The 23749-nt window shown below is 36.7% G+C and overlaps 1 protein-coding gene across 1 annotated transcript in view; it reads right to left on the reverse strand.

Annotated features, from left to right (window-relative positions):
* Positions 1-15661, reverse strand: part of PDE4B (phosphodiesterase 4B) — a 361788-nt gene extending 346127 nt beyond the window's left edge. Inside the window, exon 1 of the mRNA XM_047870731.1 lies at positions 15426-15661. Within this exon, the coding sequence (XP_047726687.1) occupies positions 15426-15661 (236 nt within the window). The remainder of the gene's footprint in view (positions 1-15425) is intronic.
* Positions 15662-23749: the final 8088 nt, after the last annotated feature.

The raw sequence follows: 23749 nt of genomic DNA on the forward strand, positions 1-23749 counted from the left end.
TTTGAGAAACAATAGTTTGAAAACAATAGGGCCTTACAGATACGGTACAAACAAGTCAACCCATACTCTGGAGGACTCTGAATAGATACATGGCACAAATGCTCACTTGTTATAAAGAATCACAATGGCAACTGTGTGGGGAATACACTGCAAAGATGGAAGGGTGAAGATCAGGTAAGAGGTTAATTTAACAACCCAATGAGATCATCAGAACAGTGGCAGTGGTGGTAAAGAGAAGGGGTCAGATTCTGGATACATTGCGAAAGCAGAGCTGATAGAATTTGCTGAAGCAGTGGAATATGAAATGACCAAGAAAAGCAGGAGTCATGGAAGACTTCAAGGTTTCTGACCTGAGCAATTAGACTAATGGAATTGAATTTTACCAAGATAGAGAATAAATTACAACAAAGTGAGAAGGGGGTGACGAAAATCATGTTAGTTTTAGATGTGCCAAGATATAGCAGTCAAGATGGCTGTTGGATAGGTATATAGATCTGGACTTCAGAGAAGTCTGGCTAGAGATATAAATTTGGGAATCATCAGAATAGAGATATTATGAATAGAGCTATGGCATGTTCATAGACAGGTAGATATAATCTAATAGGATGGAAAATTGGTGACAGAGCAGGGGCAGGGGCAGGAACAAAGCCATTGATGGTAAGGGAGATACAGTGCACAGTGGAGGGGTTGGCTTCAACCAAGTACACAGAGAATGGATCCATAGAAACAGGAAGAAGGCAGGAAACATGGGCACATAACAGATGGGAGCTAAATGTGGTGAATAAACAAAAGGTTTGCAAATACAACTACATGCCTGGGACATTCAGCTCACCATCTATGTCTCATGACTTGTGGGGGGGATTAGAAATGCCCTTTTTTCCCCCCAAATACTTCCCTTTGCTTCTGCTCTCTAGTGTGTAAAATTCTCCAAGCAGAAATTAATTCTTCTGGTTTAATGTTTATTTCCATAACATGAAATAACACAAAAACCCCGTGGGTCAATCATGCTTAAATGAGAATGGATGTGTCAAGTCCTCACTGTAAGAAAGCTTTTAATGAGGAGACATGAGGGTATGAGAACTCTGAGTGTTTTCCCATAGGTGTTTGCAGTTGGAAGTTGAGAAGGAGGTGGAATGGAGGAATGCCACCAAATCTATGGAACTTGTCCATATAAACACTGTGTAACTCCAAATCGGAACAAAAGGGGTACTTGGTTCACTCCTTTATAGCCAGGTACCTAGCAGTGGTCAGTTGATCTCTGAGTCTGTTTTCTCATCGGTAAATGGAGATAAGGATTAGATGATATAATATGTATGTTGTATAATTTTTTATGTAAAAATTTTTTTTAAATCCTGCTACCTTATTTCCTTCTCTCTTGGAGCATATTTCCTGCTTGTTCACACTAGCAGACTACTTGCTGGTATACCACTTCCCAAGTATAGCTCACTACTGATTAATGGTTGAAAAAAAAATAAGTCATCATAACAGGGGAAAATTCAAGGCTCACAGACATTTGGAAAGAAGACAGCACCATTGCTCTGTCAACCTTGAGTTTCAAAATCAGATTGGTAACACTTGGTAGCAGTGAGAGAGCATTATATTTTATTCTTATATCCTTTCAACATTTATATCTATCAAATAAAGTTATTGTACATGCCAATTGATTATGTACTCTCCTTGGTTAGATTAAAGCTCCTTAATGGTAAAGTGTTATCATGTTTACTTTATCCAACAATAAACATTTGTTGATAAGAATGGATACAAAAATGAAATGCAAGGCACACATCAGAATTAATTCCGTAAGTGATGTCTATTTGGTTTTTAGCCATTGAAAAAGCACTGACCTATATAAATACAACAATGCTTTAAGAAACTCTAAATACAAACATCTAAATTATCAGAGTACCAAGTACTTGGCAAAAACATTTTTAGGGTTCACCTAAAATACACAATTCATTAATGCATCTTAAAGCTGAGTCACATTTTAAAAAAATCTTTTATGCATAGAACTTCTTAGAAGCTTTTTTTTTTCTTCTGGATGTCTGTGCCAAGTCACTTTGCAGAAAACCAAAGCACTCTGTAGCCACTTGTATTCAATATTGATACTGGAATGCATAAGGTAAGGATGGTAGAGCAGGTAATTCTTAATTCCATTTGACAAAAAAGCTACCAGCAGCAAATATACAGTGTATGTGCTCATAGGTCATCTGGAATACAGCTGGCATTAAAACTCAAATCCTCTGAATCCCAAGCAAGTACTGTGTTGATAAAGATATCTCTTTCATAATATTAGGCTCTGCAAACCTTTATTCAGATGAAGCAGTTGCTTAATTTAGTCTACAATTGCCAGACAGGGTCCCAAAAATCTTATTTTATCAATTTAGACACAACCAGAACCTTGGCATGATTCTTGTGAAGCCCCAAATTATTTTACTTTATTTTGCATTAGCACAAAGCTTTGAGTTTATTTGGGTAGCTGATTTTTCAACTACATACGAATTCACTTGAATAGAAACACGTGTCTTAAAGATATAACCTTTTACTGCCTTTCAATTGCTAGGAGACAGAACCAACCCGATCAATGATCATGTGAGAAGGAAGTCTGTGTCAAAGGGAAAACAGTAACCTTTATTTCTGTTTTCAGCCCTAAATATTCTTAGAAATGACCAAGATATAATGAGCAATTTGATTTAAATGCTGCATAGCCATCTGGATAAAGACTAAATACAACTTTCACTGAATATTGGTTATAAGAGCTTTCTACTATCTTTCTGCAGGAAGCATGAAGGTGATGTAACGACCCATGGGGGCAGATAAGATCCAAAGTTACCATTTAGTCTGGCCCCTGTCTCCATTACAGTCTTTCACATAAGTGGTCCCACTGAGCAGAAACTCCTCTCCTTTTCATGAAATAAAATGTCTGTGGAACAATGCTTGTGGTATTTAATAATGTTTACTAACAGTATGCTCTTTACATACAACCCAAATGCAACTGCAGCATGTGAGCCACTCACTTTATTTTGCACTCAGAAATAGTTTATCATTACTTTTTGTCCTATAATCTTATCTTTGATCTTCTTCCAGCAAATAGGTTCCAGTTTGTTGCATTTTTCAACAATTCTAGTTAATTTTATAAATATCATACATGAATAGGGAAAGAATTGTTTTATTTCTACTTTACTGATGAGGAATTTGAGGTTCCAAAGGTTAAATGGCTACCTCTGCCCCACTCACAAAACAAAACAAAACAAAAAAAACAGTTTGTAAGTGGTGGCGCCAGGATGCATGTCTAGATTCTTTGACTCTAGATCCTAAACTCTTTTCCCAATGCTTCTCATGAATAAACTTCCTTATATAAACAAATAACTAGGAGGTTAGATTCTACTGACTGGGGAAAACAACTTCACTGACATTCTGGTCCTTTGAAAAGAACATGTTTTCTATTTAGTAGAAATATATTTAAATTAACTTAGAGAAATAGTATTTCACTGGCAGCCAGTTTCACTAATGGAGACAAGCATGGAATTCAAGAAGGTAACTGAAATCCTAAAGAATACAGATCATTTTATGGACAAAGCCCTTTGCAGTTGTCTTTGTGAAGAACGAAAGCAATTAGACCCCATAACACATGGTGATTTCTTTTTCATTTTAAATTTTACCTTACTATGGAAAGAATAGTTAATATGAGCTTTAAGATAAGGAACAATCCTAGGAAATGAAGTATCCCATGAAACTAAATGGTGTGAAAAGAATGAATATGCACAGCAGTTGCTTAATAAAAACTTATTTAATTAAACCATGTCATATAAAATATGTAAGTAATTTACATTATTATCTATAGGGTACAAGTTTTTATATGGAATCTTAAGCTATGGATGCATTAGTGAATTGATGTCTGCTGATTACCTGTCATTGGCTAGGGATTGTGCTAAGCACTGTGCACACATTAATTTAATTTTCATAGGGGCCTCATAAGATGCAAGTAGCATTTTTCTAATTTTGCAGATGCAGAAAGAGGAACCAAGCTAAGTTCAATGGTTTGTCCAAAACCTAGTGTCTGGTAGAAGTTGGGAGTTGGGATTCAAATGCTGTGCTCTGCACCAGACCACCCAGCTTCCTATAGTCCCTGTGTTGTTTTGGTAAACATTAGCATGTTAGAGACACAACTCTAACTCCTGAGCGAGTGCAGATCTGGCAGAGCAAGCTGACAGGTGAAGAGAAAGGCCATAGTTATCCCTATGAAATTAAAATTTGCATCTGGATTTCAAGGGTAAAATCTCTGGAGGAAGTCATGAGCCGCTGAGATACCAACAAGAGAGATTGGATCCCTTATCTTTTTTTTTTTTTTTTTTTTTTTTTTTTGGTCAACCTCTCATTGGGAAACAAATAGTCCTGATGGTGAGAGAGAGGTTTCCTGTATAAACTGCAGAGGTAATTGCGGCCCAAATAAGCCACAGAAGCACTCTCAGGCCTTCTGTACCATAAGAAACAGACTGAGCTTATTAATTTGTAGAGGAATAGAAAGGGTAGCAGGGAGACATTTTGAGATAAGTGAGTTTTTGATGACACTGGAATTTTTCCAAGACATTTGTTCACTGAATCCTATATTGGCTTTTTATATGTGGGATCTTGAAATAAACAAAGCATCTTCTTATGCTTGTTTTTTTGTTTTGTTTTGTTTTGCCTTTGCTTTTGAGCTAATTGGTGCAAGTAGATGGAATTACTTCAATATGGTTCTCTTCCTCTCTCCTTCACACAGTGGACGGTAACAAATAGCTTTTCAAAATATACTGGTGATAGCAGCCAAACAAGGCCATAAAGTTTCTTAGAGGGTGTAAGCTGTTCACACTGGGTCTTCTGATATGCATATCAGTATAATTACGCACGGTTCACTAGAATGTGATTATCACATGATAATAAATAAATGATATTTTGTTTCTTCAGTATATGGAATGGTCACACTGTGGATATTGTAAAATTATTTCTTTATAAATTCACATTCATTTTGATTCTCAAATTGGCACAGTCCATACCCAGTGATGCTTTTCAAATAATGAAAAATAATTTCTGCCTTACCAACCAAGGCTGACAATAATGTGAATGTTTGTGTATGCTTAGAGATTTAAAAAGATATTTAATTAAACAGTAGTATCTATTATGTCATTTATAATGCATGAAATACTGTGTTAAGTATTTTAATACATTATCTTAGAAGATAAATAGCTAGTGGACCAGATAGATATGTTTTGTTTTTGTTTTTATTTTGTTTTGAGGGAGAGACAGAGACAGAGAGACACAGAGAGAGCTTAAGCAGGAAAGGGGCAGAGAGAGAGGGGGAGAGAGAGACAGAGAGAGAGAGACAGAGAGAGAGAGAGAGACAGAGAGAGAGAGAATCCCAAGCAGGCTCCTCACTGTCAGCACAGAGCCCAACACGGGGCTGAATCCCATGAAACATGAGATCATTACCTAAGCCAAGATCAAGAGTTGGATGCTTAACCAACTGAGCTACCCAGGCACTCCCAGATAGATATCTTTTTAAATTAAATTAACATTCAAAAATATTTAAACATAAGGCTATTTTCTCCATTTTGCAAATGAAGGAACTGGAGTCCAAGACAATTAATGATCTAAAATTTCAATAGCCAGTCAAGAAAAAATACTGAAACCAACTGGCTTTCTCAACTCCAGACAATGTAATATAAAGTGAGGATTATTAGTAAAAAATAAAATTCAATATAACATCAAGACTATACAATGACAGAACCTCTGGTGCAGTATATAATGACATTATATACCATTCTAATATTACAAGTTTTATAGTTTTAGAAAAGAAATAACATCTCTTCTTAGGGAAAGAAGATTTAAATGTTATAGACATCCATTCTCTTAGAAACTGTTTTAAGCACCTACAACCAACAATTTATCATTAGGAAAAGTCATAACTATTACAGATGCCTCTAACCCTCCACCATAACTGTTTTAATAGTTTAGTTTTAAAAATGCGGACACAAATTTATTTACAACTTGTCAATATGCTAGTACACTATTAAGAATTAAACTCAGGGGCACCTGGGTGGCTCAGTTGGTTGAGCGTCTGACTTCAGCTCAGGTTACGATCTCACAGTTTGTTAGTTCAAGCCCCATGTCCGGCTCTGTGCTGACAGCTCAGGGCCGGGAGCCTGCTTTGGATTCTGTGTCTCCCTCTCTCTCTGTTCCTCCCCTGCTCACACTCTGTTTCTCTCCCAAAAATAAATAAAGATTAAAAAAAATAAAAAGAATTAAACTCAAATTGTGATATGGGAACATGCTCATGGAATAGAAATATAATCCCATACTTTAAAAATAAATATGAGTCTCTTTTTGATCCCCAAACTACTGTTCTCCATGTAAATGCTCTCTTCAAACTAAAGGAAACACACACATTGTGTTAGATATGAAGAAAGAAACAGAGACAGAGTAAATGTAGACAAACACTACTAATTAGTAAGTCCAGGTAAAGGATGTTCATTGTGTTACTTTTTCAACTTTTTGAAATTTTAAGTCTTCACTCTCACTGAACTCTCCTTGTCCCAGATACTTCCAACCTCTTCATTTGTCCTGCTGCCATTCCTGCACATTTTAGATGAATATAATTTTAATGTTATAAATTGTCTGCAGAGGGGCGACTGAATGGCTCAGTCAGCTGAGCATCCAACTTTGGCTCAGGTCATGATCTCGTGATTTGTGAGTTCAAGCCCCACATCAGTCTTTGTGCTGACAGCTCAGAACCTAGAGCCTGTGTCTCCTTCTCTCTCTGTCCCTCCCCTGTTTGCACTCTGTCTGTCTCTCCCTCAAAAATAAACATTAAAAAAATTTAGGGGTTCCTGGGTGTCTCAGTTGGTTGAGCATCTGACTCTTGATTTCAGCTCAGGTCATGAACTCATGATTCATAAGTTCAAGCCTCTCATCGGGCTCTGCACTGACAATGCAGAGCCTTCTTGGGATTCTCTTCTCCCCTCTCTCTCTGCCTCTCTGTCTCTCTCTCAAAAGTAAGTAAATAAACATTAAAAAAAATTTTAATAAATAAATAATAAATTGCAGAATTCTACAACTTTATCAAGCACAGATACATAGAAACTTTTTCTCTCTCCACTCGTTTATCTCTTAAACTGGGGGTTTTCAAGTACTTGGATATTATGGAATCTATGAGAGACTCCTCCAAAGTTCTCTAAGCTTACAGTCATCCATATTGTTTTGTTCACCCGGGACTAAGAAAAAGATCATCAGTGCCCTATTTTTCAAGGACTACCCAAAATGGTGCCTAGAACACTGATGTTCCAGAATGTGCAGTTTGAAAACAGTTTTCTTGAAGCCATACTACCCCTCACCCTTTATTTCTAATTTGTGTAACTCCCAGTAAGCCTGAGCTGTGCAGGGTAAAGGTAAGGAAGAGGAGGACAAGTGGGTCTGTCAGGGGTGCACGCCATGTTACAGATGTTCTGTTCCGCGAAAGGTCTAGAGCCACAGTCATTTTAATTTTTTTAATGTTTATTTTTGAGAGAGAGAGAGATACAGAGCATGAGCAGGGGACAGGCAGAGAGAGAGGGAGACACAGAATCCAAAACAGGCTCCAAGCTCTGAGCTATCAGCACAAAGCCTGACATGGGGCTCGAACTCACAAGCCATGAGATCATGACCTCAGCTGAAGTCAGAAGCTCAACCGACTAAGCCACCCAGGCACCAACCAAGGCAGTCATTCTTCTCCCTCACAGAAAAAATGCGTAAGTTCTAGCAAGAAGCAATCTGAGATGGTCAACAAATTACTTTCTTTTTTTAAGCTTAAAGTACACAATGAGATTGAAACATATCTGTGTCAGACAAATTACTAGGAGAGACAGAGGTCTCAACCTCGAAGTACAGAAACATTGAGACAGCACCAAGTGAAAATTTTCACTCCTGCTGATGTCTTTTCTAAAGTACAAGGGTTGTTAATTCACAATTTCCACACTCTGCAAGTCATGGACTCTTACTTCCAAATTCCCTGTGGGGAAATCCTATAAAGAACTCAAATTGCCGTAGCTCTCGCTGGTGTCAATATTTTAAATGTTGCATCAGTGGAAAGACATAGATAATTAAACATTCTCAGATATAACATGCAAACATTTTAAAGACCAAATAACAAGTAGATTCCTCTGTGTGACACTTCTACCCAGTTAACAAGAGATATGTAGAGCTTTCCTGAGCTGGAGCACCAACTGTGCTAGTTGATGCATGAAGAATAATCAAATAAATAATTGTACAGTGCTGCGGACAAATATTGACTTTATAGCACTACAGGCTAGGTGGTATGATTTGTACAAAGTGGTTTAATTAAATAGGCTACCATGTAAAACACTTAGCCTCTAGTGAGATGTTGTAATTAAACCAGTGTCTGCAATATCATAGAGAAAAGAAAGAAAGAAAGAAAGAAAGAAAGAAAGAAAGAAAGAAAAGAAAAGAAAAGAAAAGAGAAAAGAAAAGAAAAGAAAAAAGAAAAGAGCCAGTTAAAGTAGCTGTACTGGCAGAAAAGAAACACAACTATTTAAAGATGGATGGAGTAGGAATAAGGGTGCTTGTAGAATAAGTATGAACTAAGCTTCCTTTTCTCTTCCCTCATATCAGGCCGGAAGGAAAGATCCTCTAAGAATAAAGAGCAAGAAACAGGAACCATAGTCATTCTTTCTTTTATTTTTCCAACAAATATTAAGTGCCAGCCTTTCTTGTAGGTGCCTGGGTTGTAGTAAACAAGACAAAATCCCTGCCCTCATGTAATTTAGAAAGGTTGGCAGATAACAGAAGAAAAAAAAACCAATATAACAAACAAGCATGTCTTTTCAGTTGAGTATTTTCAGGTAATGATAACTACCAAGAAGAAAAATAAAGCAGAGTAAGGGACTAGAATGTAAAGGGTGCTGTTTTTTAGATAGAGGGGTCAGGGAAGCCTTCTTTAGCAAGTGATAAGAAGCCTGCATGGAAGTAAGAGAGTGGCTCAAGTCAACATCTAAGGTACTAGTCTTGCAGGCAGAGAGAACACCAAGTGCAAAGGCCCAGGAGTGCAAACATGTGAGGTTTGTTAAAGAACAAACAGGAGACTAGCATGGTGGGAGAGAATAGGAGATGAGGTCATAGGTAGCCTGGAGCCAGATAAGGCAGAGCCTTGTAAACTATGGTAAACATGTTGGATTCTTTCCTGAGAATCATTTAAATGCCTCAATCATAAAGTTACTGGTGTCTTCACAGCGATGTTAGAGAAGAAAGCATCTATAAACAACAGCCAAGGAGAAAAACTGGGAGACCACAAAGAGGGAAGAACGGGAAAAGAAAGTAAATGGGATTTCACAAAGGGGGATAAACTTTAGCAGTTGGGCAGCAGACATGCTTGCCAAACCACCTTCCAGCATGTGTCTTAGGGGCCGTCATCATTACTTTACAAAGCCTGTTTACAGGAAGTATTTTAAAAATCCAATATATTGAAGACTGGCGGACACTAAAAGGCCAGGAAAACACCATTTATAGACTTGCATTACCGAGAAAATGCTTGCTCTGATTAAAGCAATAGACTCAGGCTATGAGGCATAGATTTCCACTGGCGTTCAGTTCAGTCCGTAAACTAAGATAATTTCTGTCAAAAAAAAAATCCTCCAGGACTGTACACAAAACACAACACAAAGCACCTCTAGCAAATGAGGAATGAGCACTAGGGTTTTCCCCAGAGGCACCCCAAGCACGTTTGCGGTGATTGTTTGATGCATTTGGGGACAGTGCACATCAGCTAATACTATGCATAGCATCATGGTATAGGTGATAAATGTAAGGGGAGACCAAATTTACATATGTTCCCCCCATGTTCCATAAACAGTAATTTGTTAAGCCATAAAAAATTTCATAAGCACAGTTTTCAATGTTATGGGATATATACAATAATTAGAAGTCATTAGTCTCAAATGTACATTCTCCTTTTTCCCTTTGCTTCTAATCTCCTCATCTGCCAAGCCATTCTCCACAATGCCTGCCAATCTCTTACCAAAGTAAAAAGCTATTTATGGCAATCCCCTCCTCACCACCTTGCAGTAGCTCCCCACTGATGCTGCAATAAAGCCCCAAGTCTTGTTCATGATACTGGAATCTCTAAAGTATGCCTCCAATCTACAGGCACAGTCTTACTTCCGATCTTTGCCATCTTACATCTTATGCTTTGACTTCAGTGAACTTTGCTCACTTTCCCCCGTGCTCTGCGTCAAATCCCAGCTCAGCTCCTTATTTGCTGTGTAACCCTTGGAAAATTGCTTATCCTGTGCATCACTTCTTTTCCTATAAACTGGAAACAATAATACTGTATAATTCATAACTAATGGGCTCTTCATGGGACTAAATAAATAAATATATATATAGAATAATGTCAGATACAGTGCAGGTGCTTAATAAATGTGAGCTTTTATTACTGTTAAGGGTTAATGGAATTTCCTTATTATTACTATTTCTCTGACCAACAGAATGGCCTTCCTGGCCACTCTTCTGCTGGAAAACCGCTACTCACTTTTCAAGACCCCATGCAAATGTCATCTCTTCTCTAAACCTTTCCTAACACACTGATTCACTTTCTAGAGGTCTTTATTTCTTCTGTGCTCTCATGACAAATTGGGGCATCGTTGTTCAATAGCATTATTTACACACCACTGATTAATTAATAATGCGTAAGTTTGTTTTCCAGGCAGTATACGAGTTCTTTGAAGGCAAGGGCTATCTTTCTCATTTTGTGTCTCCTAAACCCAGAGTAGAGCCTAGAGCACAGTAGTCTCTCAACAAATGTTTTGTTCAATCAGTAAATATATAAAGACATAGCTATTTCTCAAAATTTATCCAATATAGCTAGCAAATAGTTCAAGTGAATTGAAGAATAATATAAGACAAAGATATAGTAAGTTTAGCTAAGAAACTAGGCCTAAATTGCATAAATTGTGTCTACAATTTAGAGGAAGGTCAACCATATACTATATTCATTGTTCTATTTTTACTCTTCCCCAGTCATTTCAGCTTTGTCTTATCAGGTATAAGCTCCTTTAGAGCATGAGCTATGTTTTTTAGTACATTTGCACAACTATTAGGCACAAGAGTATACATTTCGTGAACCTTTGTTAAAATGAGGAAAGATTTCCAAGTTATAGGTAGAACTAAGTGGGGGAAAGGGAGAAAAACACAAGTCTTTTTTTCTGATACTAACTCTAATAGAAAGAATATTGCTCCCTGGGCAGGCACATTCCACAGGCAAGCAAGGATAGATGGACAGAATGCAGTGCTCACCAATACACTTGTTCTTCAAGAAGAGAGCGTAGGGATAGGTGTGTGGTGAGCACAGGGTGTAATGAAGGCCATCACCAGTAACCTTATTCAGAGGATCACTCTGCTGATGATGATGGAGGAGAACCAGTGACTGAGGTTAGAACATCAGCAAAGGAATGAAGATTGAAGAAGCTGGATACTATGGCAAGGGCCAGTCAGGAAAAAAGCACTGCAGGAGCCAAGTAGAAGAAGATTATGCCTCAGAAGCTGTCACTCTTTGTGGTTAGGGATAAATAATACGCTTACCGGGGCGCCTGGGTGGCTCAGTCACTTAAGCGTCTGACTTTGGCTCAGCTCAGGTCATGATCTCACAGCTTGTGACTTCCAGCCTCACATTGGGCTCTGTGCTGACAGCTCAGAGCCTGGAGCCTGCTTTGGATTCTGTGTCTCCCTCTCTCTCTCTCTCTCTGCCCCTCCCCCACTCACATTCTGTCTCTCTCTCAAAAAATAAATCAACATTTTAAAAAATTAAAAAAAAATAATATGCTGACCTAAGGACTCTGGCATTAATTTTCCAACTCCATACACATTTTGTTGACACTCTGCAATGTAAGATATGTTTTTTATCCATATTTTCTCATATCATCTAACAGTGAGTATAGTATCTATTACTGGGTTTCAAAATTTGGAAATTTGGGATGGTGATTCAGAGTTAAATTAATGGCTGATGGAGTAAAAATACATGGAATAAGCTAAAGCAATTCAGAACATTTTTAAAAAATATTTGCAACATGTAATCTTGAAAAGAACATGAATTTAGAGTATTCTTATACTCCAAATGAAACTTAAGTGAGATACTATATATGAACATTCTAGTAAAGAATTTAAAATATAGCAGGTGTTGGAATCCACATAGATTGAACCAAAAGTTTTTCTCACTCACAGCAGTACTCAATTCTATATGTTGAGAGTATAAAAAAAAAAAGAAAAAGAAAAACTTGGGACCAGTTAATAATGACCTTTGGATTCATGTGGTTCTTATAAGCCTTTTCTTAGTATTCACTGAGGACCAAAAACCAGATTACAAATATTATATGTTATATACAGATTGATCATCCAGAAGAATTTTCTAGTACCTGGACTATGAAACAGTGAGATTGTGTACTAAATGAGATTATAGAATTATCTCTCCAAAGTCATAAAAAATAGGCAGATTTCCAAATGTCAAAGATGGAGTAATTGTGGTCTGCCCAAGGGTAAAAGGAAGCAGTGAGATAATCACTCAAATTCCTTCCAGATTTAGGATTGTTTGAATATTCTGATTAGTGACAACACACTGAATATCTACTTTTGTCTTCAGATATTTTAAAAATAATCCCAGAGTCAGTATTTCACAAGTGCTTCTTAAATCTTCTGCCATTAGCCCACACTTCAGAATTTGGGTTTTCAAAACCAGAGCTACATGTTCATCTGAGTGAAATATGAAATCTACAAATAACTAAAGATAAAAAAAATTGTTCAGTGAGTTTAGACATAAACTATATCTTCTGCATTGTTTAGCTTCATCATGAAAATTACTTTAATTTCAATGCTGGAATCAAAACAATCCAGTCTTCTTAAAAGAAGCCTACTGTCTACTGTAAAGTAATAACATGTTTTTAGAGACTTCTAAGTGCATATCTTGGAATTTCTAACTTAAATGCATGGCTTGGAAAATACCAATTGTTGATTGTGAAAGGATAGTTACATCTCATCATGACAAAGGGGCAAAAATAAAGTACTTGTGCTCTAATTTACTCATGTTCCTATTATATATGATGCTAGAAAAACACATAATTTTTAAGATGAGTGAAAAAGTCATTCACATACATATGTGTATATTTTATAAAAAGACATTTTCATGGAATGTTTCATGCAAATAAATTTGAAAAATATTAAACATACACTCAAATTAAACAATAGAAATAAATGCATTTATGGCTTAATCAGGACCTGAAAACAAACTGATATAACTTTACTAAGAATGGTAAGAAGGGGAGTATGTGAGTTGAGGGAGAAAAAGGGTGAAAATGAATCACGGTCATAACTCAAGTCATTTTATAAGTTTGGTGACTAATGGATTCTTTAAACTATATTATGGTACATTATAACCAATTCATGTGTTTTGTGGGGTTTTTTTTGACAATCTGTAGAAATTTTTGCTTTACCTCAGCTAGAAGAAGATCACTCTAATAGCATGTTACCTTAGATATCATTTAATTACTCTTTTTGTAGCTCATTGCAAGAAAATTTGTATAATGCATGAGTGAAACTGGCTTTTTAATCACTTTAAAATTTGGATTCTTTTGAAAAGAAAAAAATCCAATATTTATAGCTCATGTTCCTAGCACATCAAAAATCTATTCTAAGTAAAAAGAAAGGTCACATTATTATATTCAGAAACTCTACAGTAAGGAAAATATTACCAAAGTCTTATGAAGATTTACCATTATCTGAAAATTAGCTTACTAAAATTAAATGTCCTTCTTCTCAAAATACTGGTTTAATATTAACACAAGTAGTAAAACAGATAAGCCTATTGGTTAATTGTACATTCTCCATCTCTGTTCTTTTTATGAGAACTAATTATACCCACATCCCTTCTCCTATCCAGTTATACTACTTAGCAAACTATATGAAAATACATACACATTAGGAGTGGAGTAAACCACGAGAGAAAGGCGTTCTTCAGTATACACTTATATATAAATCTTCTCTTTATACAAATGCTACCATTGGTAGGTTTTTAAAAACTAATCACGTGCATTCTACGTATGAGACTATAATCAAGATTTAATTCATCAAAAAGATGACCAGGAAAATTCTTCAATAGAGCAATTATATGAACAACAGTCCGTTCTCAGAAAACAAAAACAACCATACCATTTTAACTAGGTAAAGTATCTTTTGGCTCACCATGTGGTACCTATCAAAGGCAAGCTACATATTTCTAGGGGTAAGTTGAATTTGCCAATGCACTGTGCAGTAGATGAGACAAACATTTCAGATGAGTGGAAACCAGAATTTAAGTAAATACTAATGTGCAAACCCAGATATCCAGATATCCTCAGTTTATAATGTTGGTTGGCAACCTAATATGCAGTCACACAATCACTGTGTTAGAATTGCCTTTAAGACGTACCAGCTCCCTTTATTGCTATGGTCCCTATTAAATAAAAACTATCCAGATACCCAATTTTGAAGGGTCTCTCAATCTGAAAGAAAATACATCCTCCAGAGAAATCAGAAATGCCCCAGTTTTGGTGCTTAAAGTTTATTTAATTTCTACTGTGCTTTTTTAACATTTCATTATCATACTGGTTTAAGGAATTACCCCATTGTATGTAACACATACATTAAAGGTGGCAGACTCAGTGCAATTTTTACAGAAAGTTCTTGAATGTACTTACTTGGCATTCCTAAGTAAACTGGGGATTTATTTATTATTGCCTATAATTCTGAAGTTACTACTTTTTTTTACAAGAGGCTCTTCAAGATAATAGCAATTTGAATCTAAATAAGACTAATTAACCATGTAATTTCAGAAGTGGGAATTTAGTTCTCCTTTTCTTTAAGCCAATAAATCAAAATCGCACTAGTTTCTACACAACATACATGGCAATGCAATAATTAAGTTTGACTTTATATTACACATTGCCATAAGAAACAAATCAGAACTAAAATTCAACCATTTGTCTCGTACCAAAAATACGCAATTAAAACATATCAACAACAGCCACCAAACACACCGAAAGAAGTCAGCTATCACCTCAACAGAGATTAAACAAAACATTGAATGTTAAAAACTCCTTCAGTATTTAATTTACCTAGAATCGGCTAGGTATAGTTTGGTGAGCAGTAACTTTAAAGACTCCCTACAGTTAAAGGCTTATTTTATCTGGAAACAGCTTGGCAGCACAATGATAATTTAATATACAGTGCACTATGTATTCTTCAGCAGACCCGCTCTCCATTCGTTTCACACTTGTGGTATGCATTATGAACAAAATTCAAATGTTCGTTTTCTACATTTCTGAATCACTGCCGCTACTGAAAAGCACCACAGACACCTCCAAGTCCCGTCTTACCATGTATGAGCCACAGTAAAACGCCGACGTTGCCGGATGCTTTTATTCACCAGCAACTTTCTGAAAAAGCATGGTGAGTTCCTTGGTGAACTGCGTGGAGAAATTTTAGGAGATGTAGGTCTGTTTCCCGGTAATCTTGGAAGCTCCAGTTCTAAGTGCATTTGCTCTTTGAAAGTCTTTATGCAAACCTCAGATTCAGAAGCAGTAAGTTCTTTTGAAGACTCTCTTGCTGTCATGTCTTATATGGAGCGCTGGCTTTCACCACCCAAAACAAAAACCTCAAACATAGCAGAGACACAGCTGCAGGTTAGGAGGCTGATGAGTCTGCAAACTGTTTTCCAGTTTAATTTCGGAAGCTGCGGCTCCAGTGTTTGAGCTGCTTAGAGCAAGAGCAGCATACTCGAAGAATGGTAACTCAGGCTGTCACAAGGAGCTTTATCAGCCTGGCTTCGCCTCTGAAAATGCGCCAAAGTGCTTCCTATGTCAGTAGCCTCCTTGTGGATGAGGCTTGTCTGCCAGCGACACACTGACACTCACTGAATTCATTCAGCTGAATATATCAACTCATGAAATATTCATAAGGGCTTCTGATAAATCCTTTACATGTATTTTTAAATCTTATCAAAGGAGCTGCACTCACTAATGGATAGTCGGCAAAACCTTGTCACTTGTTTTGTTTGCACAAAAAGCAGAACTAGAGCCTGTCCAGCACATGAGATGTTTCAAGTCTTCATTCAGAATTATCTTGCCCTATAATGCACACAACACTAACTCCACCTACCAGATGCTTATTGGCCTAGGATTATTTAAATAATCGCACTCTGTTTCCCCCTCAACAACACCCTCCATCGCTCAGATTTTCATCAGATTTGTACAGCTACTGTTCTCATCACAGTGAAAACATTAAATCAGGGACTGTCAAAAGCCTTGCTAAAACAGCCCCCCAAATTCCATTTCTGAATGAAAAAGCTGATTTGTTGAAGTTTTTTTCCCCCTTCCCTTCTCCAGAAGATCCAAAACAGCATCTATATAAAAAATGTCAGCTCACAGGAAAACATTGGATTTGGTTCATTCCCCTGAGGAATTTAAAGGCTAATCTTTATTCCAATAAACATTACCCTCATTCTTCTGTTTAAGCTCTTTGTTCAAGGGCTAGCCACAGCAGCCACTCTGTTAGTTAGAAGCAAAGTCACTTCTGAAAGCCAAAACTTCACAGAACAGAAAGGGAGGTAACAACAGGGAAGAATGAAAGCTGCTGGGAAAAGTGCAGAGTCCAAAGTCAAGCACTGCATGTGTGTGTGTGTGTGTGTGTGTGTGTGTGTGTGTGCGCGCGCACGCACGTGCAGGTGGCTATGTAAGACAGTGTGTGTGTGTGTGTGTGTGTGTGTGCTTTGTTCACAAGGGCATACAAATGAGATATATGGACAGGGGAATCCAAACAAGTGTCTCAAGTACCAAAGCAGATCATTGTAACCTGAAATTTCATTTAGAAATACACTGGAAAGCAGGTTTGATACTTTAAAAGGCACATGGAAGGGAAAAGAATATGGTGGTGCTTGAAGTGTACAGATGTTATGAAAAGTCTGTACCAGCCATGACTGCCACCAGGGCCAGCCTGAGCTCATAAAAATTTGACAAAGCAAAACTAAGGCTAGTCAGTGAGAGTGACAGTTAAGGAATGATTCACAGGAAGACTTCAGTGAATAAAGGAGAATAGTTTTCCTCTAAGGTGTGAGGACTTCCACCTTTAAAAAATCATTCACATACGTCATATACTCTGACTGAATACCTAAAGGACTGAAAAAGAGCAGATGATGACCTAGGGAAAAATAAACCCCATGCCAGCCTTTGGGGGAAGTGGGTCAAACCTAATAGAAAGGACTTAAACTCCTAGTTTACAGGTACTATCTTGGAAAGATATTGATATTGCAGTAACACCCTAAAAATACATCATGAACAAAAGCAAAGTTAGGGAATTTCAGAGTTGGAAAAAATCTCAGTGATCACCTTATTCAGCTTCTCATTTCAAAGACAGAGAAACAGTCCCAGAAAACTTCAGTAACTTGTCCCAAGTCACATTGATAGTTGACATTAGAGCTAAAAATAAAACCCAAGCTTTCTGATTCCCAGTTGACACTCTTTAACTGTATGAAACTAAGAAGTCAAAAGAGTCATTTTGTCCAGCCAGGTCCTCGTACATCTTCTTTATATATTTGAGTATGTCTTAATATCATGTGAGGAAATATGGTCACTGGTACCTATATATTGCCAAAATATAGTAAGCATTTCAGGGAATTTTTTTCTTCTAAATTATGGTAAATTTCTTAACTTGGATTTAGCTGTAGGTAAACTGGGGTTCAGATAAGGAAATGTTGACATATGCTTACCTAAAGCAACATAATGATGCAACTGTAATTATTTTCCAAATCTTATCGGCAATTTATGTGACATTATGTGACATTTCACATTACTCTTCATTTTGCCTACTATGACAAGCCAATGTCCCAGTTAAATAAATTTTGAGAATCATCCTAAGAAATAAAATTCTCAAAGATAAAGTCTATTAACTCTACCTACTCTAGATAACATTTAGTAATACTAAAGACAGTTAATTGAGATACAAAACTTAAAAGATAACGAGACTATTTTAAAGTCTGAATTAGTTACCCTAGAGGAAAGGAAATGTATATCTACAGGTAAATTCATGAAAGTTTGTTTCTAGAGTCAAAATGCCAAAGAAAATCTCAACACCGTGTTAAATATTGAAGTCAAAGATGAATCTAGAAAGTAGGAAACGGGAGGTGTTATCTAAGAAAAAGTACACAAAAGCACAGTAAAAGCAGATAACACCCTGCTATATTTTAGCAAAGAATATACTGTTCTGAGAGAGACAGTCAAAAGAACTGGAGGAAAAAAAACAAGAATAAAGCAAACAGTTATGTGCCCTTCTAAGAGGCTAGGAAGGAGCCAAAGTCAAAACCTTCCTATCTACATGCCATGCTTAGCTAACCCTTGGCACCCCAAAAAGAGAGATGAGTAATTGAGTCAATTTATTAGCATACAGATAGTTGCCCTTGGGAATTACTTGAGAATTCCAATTAGAGCTATGTCTCAATTTGAAATAATGAAATTCCTAGTGTCCACATACTGTTAAAGTGATATGAATCAAGAATCTATCATAATAAAATATCATTGAAGGATCTGAATAGCATTAGACGGTCAAAAATAATAATGTATTATATGTATTATTTACAAATATTATGGACAAATAAACAATACTTTGAGTTTTTATCAAATTAAAATGGAAAGCAAATTAATTACAACCAAACAAAATTATAAACTTGTAGTACAAGTATTATAACATTGTTAAAATGTATTTTAAAAGTTATACTTTGTAATCAAATTATTGTAAATGAAAATAATTACCTTCTTTTCGTATCCAACACCTTTCAGACTTTAAAAGTTTACTTGGAATAAATTTTCTCTGACCTGAGTGACCAAGTTTTAACTAACTGCTATTATAAAACTAAAGTATTTTAAAGGCATAAAACCAGATTCTATGCAGTAACATTATGTATAACAATGTTGAAAACAAAACAAAACAAATATGGCTAAACATTTACCATGAATACAAAGCTGGATATTTGAGAAGACAGAATGTATCTGGAAGTTTCTTTATGAAGAGGAATAGATTTAAGACCATCAATATTAACAGAGTTAAATTGCTGTTGATTATATCTCTAGATTATTACCCAGTGCTCTTTTTCTAAAACAACATACAATCTGAGCACAGCCATGAGGCTCTACTCAATTAAATATGGACAAGCTCTTCTTTCAGCCAGACAAGGTAAGACATGAATACAGAACACCAAGAAACACCAAGAGCCTCTTTCAACAGAATGCCCTACTCACCACAGATGGCAATTTGTCCCAATTTCTCCATTTCAGAAATTTCTCTATTTGAAGAAATAGAACTAGACTTATTCCAACATGGCTGAGGAAAATATGCCATTCAGTTGAATGGAAATAGTTGTCTGGCCATCTAAAAGAGGAACAGTTAACTGACCATTCTTTAAGAATTAAGGGATGATAGGGAAGTAGCTCACATTTATTGCATACCTGTGGTATCAGACATTGTTGTAAGCATTTCAATAAATTATTTCAATGTTTCCTCATTATAAACTTATCAAACAAGTAGTATTGAGATCTCTGTTGGACTTCCTGATGGTATTAACCTCTGAGGTACTTAAGGGCTGAGCTGAGCCTTGTTCATTTCTAGAATATGGAAGAGTCTGGTACAGAATTGATACCCAATAAACATTTCTAGACTGAATGCACATTATTTTGCTCATTTTCAGATGAGATCATCAAGACACAAAATTGCATACTTTTTAAGGAGTTGACCCTACACCACACTTTTTATAACAGAGGAACCTAATGAGACAGAAGAGGGAATGCAAGCTCCCACAGTAGTATCGTCTTGTCACTAAAGTACTAAATGTCCTTGAGTCTGAAATCATCTAGCATGTTATCTTTTTAAATTTTTTTTTCAATGTTTTATTTATTTTTGGGACAGAGAGAGACAGAGCATGAACGTGGGAGGGGCAGAGAGAGAGGGAGACACAGAATCGGAAACAGGCTCCAGGCTCCGAGCCATCAGCCCAGAGCCCGACGCGGGGCTCGAACTCACAGACCGTGAGATCGTGACCTGGCTGAAGTTGGACGCTTAACCGACTGCGCCACCCAGGTGCCCCTAGCATGTTATCTTTATAAGATGATATGAATGCTTCACTTTTACCCATATGACACTATTTAATTCCTCAACATTACTAAAATAGTGCTCCCAAAAGATCAGCTTTAACCTGTACCACCTCCAATGTCACCTAAATCCTAGAGAGGGAAGCTCATACCCTCATTACTTGAGCATGGTATCACATGGTTCATATAGATGGTCCCATTCAAGAAAGAAAAGCCCTCCAATGACTCCTCATTACACTCAGTAAAAGTGAAGGTCCACACAATGGCCTAGAAGACCCTAAGTGTCCCCATGCTCATCTCAGTACCTCTCTGATTTCATGTTCTTATGCATTCCCTCTGGCTCTCTCTGCTCCAGCTTCACTGGCCTCATTTCCGTTCACTGAACCTGTTGTGGAAGTTTCCTCTTCCCCAGGATATCTGCATGATTTGTTCCCTTATCTCCTTCTAGGGTTTGCCCAAATAACACTTTCTTTTTTTTTCAACGTTTTTTTTTTTGGGGGGGGACAGAGAGAGACAGAGCATGAACGGGGGAGAGGCAGAGAGAGAGGGAGACACAGAATTGGAAACAGGCTCCAGGCTCTGAGCCATCAGCCCAGAGCCCGACGCAGGGCTCGAACCCACAGACCGCGAGATCGTGACCTGGCTGAAGTCGGACGCTTAACCGACTATGCCACCCAGGCGCCCCCCAAATAACACTTTCTTGATGAAGTAAGTCTTCCTTCATCATCCTGTTTAAAACTGCAATCTCTCCCATTCTGCATCACTTTCCTTCATGTATCTGTCAGCATATAATATAGCATATATTTCTTATTTACGTGTTCGTCATTATTTGCTCCCCCTAGAATTTATGTTTCATGAAAGCAAGAGCTTTGTTTTGTTCATCAGTGTAACCCTGGAACAGTACTGGCTATGTAGTAGATATTTAAATAAATATCTGTTTGATGAATAGATGAATGATCTCCTCGGTGCAGAATAAGACAAGGGAGGGGGGTAGCAGGCAAAACTGGGATAAATGACCTCTCTCAAAGGAAAGCAAGAGCTACAGTGGTATTAAGCCATAACCCTTCCACAATTTTGTGTATTATTTTATGTCATTTTCCCAGCCTAAACGTGTTCAATGTCTCTACTTTCTTTGCCAAGAATACTGTCTCATCCATTAAGGGTAAATTCACATGAAAACTCTTCACTGAAATCCTTCTCAGCTTCCACAGGCAGAGTCCACCATTTCATCCCATCTGCCTGCCACCAGCACTGGATTCATCTTCAGAATGTCTCAGAAGATATCGTAGTACATATTATTGTCTGTCTCCTGGAGTAACCTATGAGCACTCCAAGGACATAAACCATTTTGCTCATTTCTTTATGTCCACAGTCTGACATTGCTCTGATTAATATTTGTTGATCAAAACTATGAATAGAAAATGAATATGGTGCCCCATATCATGCCCTCCTGTCATGCTCAGATTATTCTTCCTGTTTGACAGCTAGTCTGGGCAATATCCTAACTTCCTGAGCTTACGAAGGTTTCCAGAATGAGCTGCTTAAATCATAGCAGTTTGGCTGTGTTTCCCAATTTAAGTAGCATTTCTTCATTCTTTAAAAAAATTATCACAATTATCATTATTACTATTATTAGCGTTCACATTCTTACTGCAATGCAAAAGCAGAACAGCCATGTGTTACACTGCCTTTTCATTAGGTGGTATACAGGCAGGACAGACTTGTAGGCCCTCTCCTCATGGTGCTTTCTGGGTTGGGCAGAGTAATTAGGTGCTTCTTTCACAAAGCACATCCTGTGAAGGCAGACTGCATAGGCAAAAATACTAAGGAAGCTCCTCGCTTTGTTTCGTAGGTCATTGTTAACATCAAGATATATTAGCAAAGATGAGTCAGATACCTAAATGCAAGGAGAGAAACTATTCCCATGGTAGGTGTTTTAAAATCTGCATTAAATGAAGGTATTCCAGTTCCCAAAGATAATACTAACCTGTCAGCAAATTACCTAAAAGGGTGATTTCAAATGAATAGGATATTAGGGACATATATGTTTAAAACAAAGGCATGTTTGGGAAAACCTTTCTCTAAATGATCTTGTATATTTTTATTATTTCTACTCTGTCAGCAGTCTTCTGTAAAATATGCTTTAAAATGGTATTGTATTAATCTACAGCTAAAAATTTTAAATGTAAATAATTATCTGTGTAAGACCAATTAACTATGATACCACAGAGATCATAGAAAGTGTATAGCAGACATGAAAACTAAGTCAAATTCACTCCATTGCTCTTAAAAAGAGACTAATATTCAGGGATCCATTTCATGCTTACATATATATTTGCAAGGATTTAACAGAAACAATATTTTCCTAAATTAGTGATATAACAGGATGAGTCTAAAATGGGTACTGAGTACATATGAACATGGAAAATTCTTTCAAAATAGTGAATTATATCATCATGATTGGCTCATTTAATTTCAAGTTTGTTTATTCACAACATATTCTGTTAATTCAAAATCTGTTCATATTAGAAATTTTTTAAAATTCAGTAACATTAATAATGATAATGATTTTGATTTATAATGAAGAAAATGGAATTTTATCTATCAAGACTGCATGTGAAGTTCTATTATTAAGAGGTAACTCAAATTTAATTTCCTATAAATATTTCATAGCATTGAAGCACTGCAATATTAGCATATGTAAAATCCAAGAGTGGAGACATTTTTTATGCATGCATGCCAAACTCTGTAGCAAAGACTTTTAAATAGAATGTATATTTTTATAAAGCTCCCTTGGTTACTTTTTGTCTCTCTTGTTTTCTTTTTAAATTTATCATACAATAAGATTGACCTTTTTGGAGATGGTGTTCTATGAAATGAAATGCATGTCTGGATTCATGTAACTCTACCATAATCAGGATAGAGAACAGTTCTATCAACCCAAAAACTCTCTTGTGCTGTGCCTTTATAGTCACATCTTTCCACTCCTGATTCCTGGTGATCCCTAATCTATCCTCCATCACTGTAATTTTGTGTTTTCAGTAATCTTATAGATACGGGATCACAAAGTACTTCACATCTTGAGACTAGCTTCTTTCACTCAGTGCAATGTCTTTGACATTTAGACAATGTTACATTTATTAACAGTTCATTCCATTTTACTGCCATATAGTTTTCTGTTGTATGGATGTACAAGAGTTTCTTTTTTATCCATTCACCCCTGAAGGAACATTTGGGCCACTTCTAGTTCAAGACAATTATGAATAGAAACGTAATAAACACCATGCACAGGTTTTTCTGTAAATATATATAGGTCATTCCTCTAAGGTAAGTACCAAGGATTGGCATTGCTGGGCCATATGCTAAGTGTATGTTCATCTTTATAACAAAAGGTCAAATTGTTTTCCAGAATGGTCGAAATCATTTTGCATTTCTATCAGCACTATGTGAGAGTTCCCTGTTGCTCCACAGACTTGTCATCACTTTGTCTTTTGTGTATTTCAGCCCTCCTAATAAATGTGTAGTATGTATCTCATACTGCTTGGTTTACAGTTCCCTATTGGCTA

This window comes from Prionailurus viverrinus, chromosome C1, assembly GCF_022837055.1.
Source record: "Prionailurus viverrinus isolate Anna chromosome C1, UM_Priviv_1.0, whole genome shotgun sequence".
Classification (NCBI taxonomy): domain Eukaryota; kingdom Metazoa; phylum Chordata; class Mammalia; order Carnivora; family Felidae; genus Prionailurus; species Prionailurus viverrinus.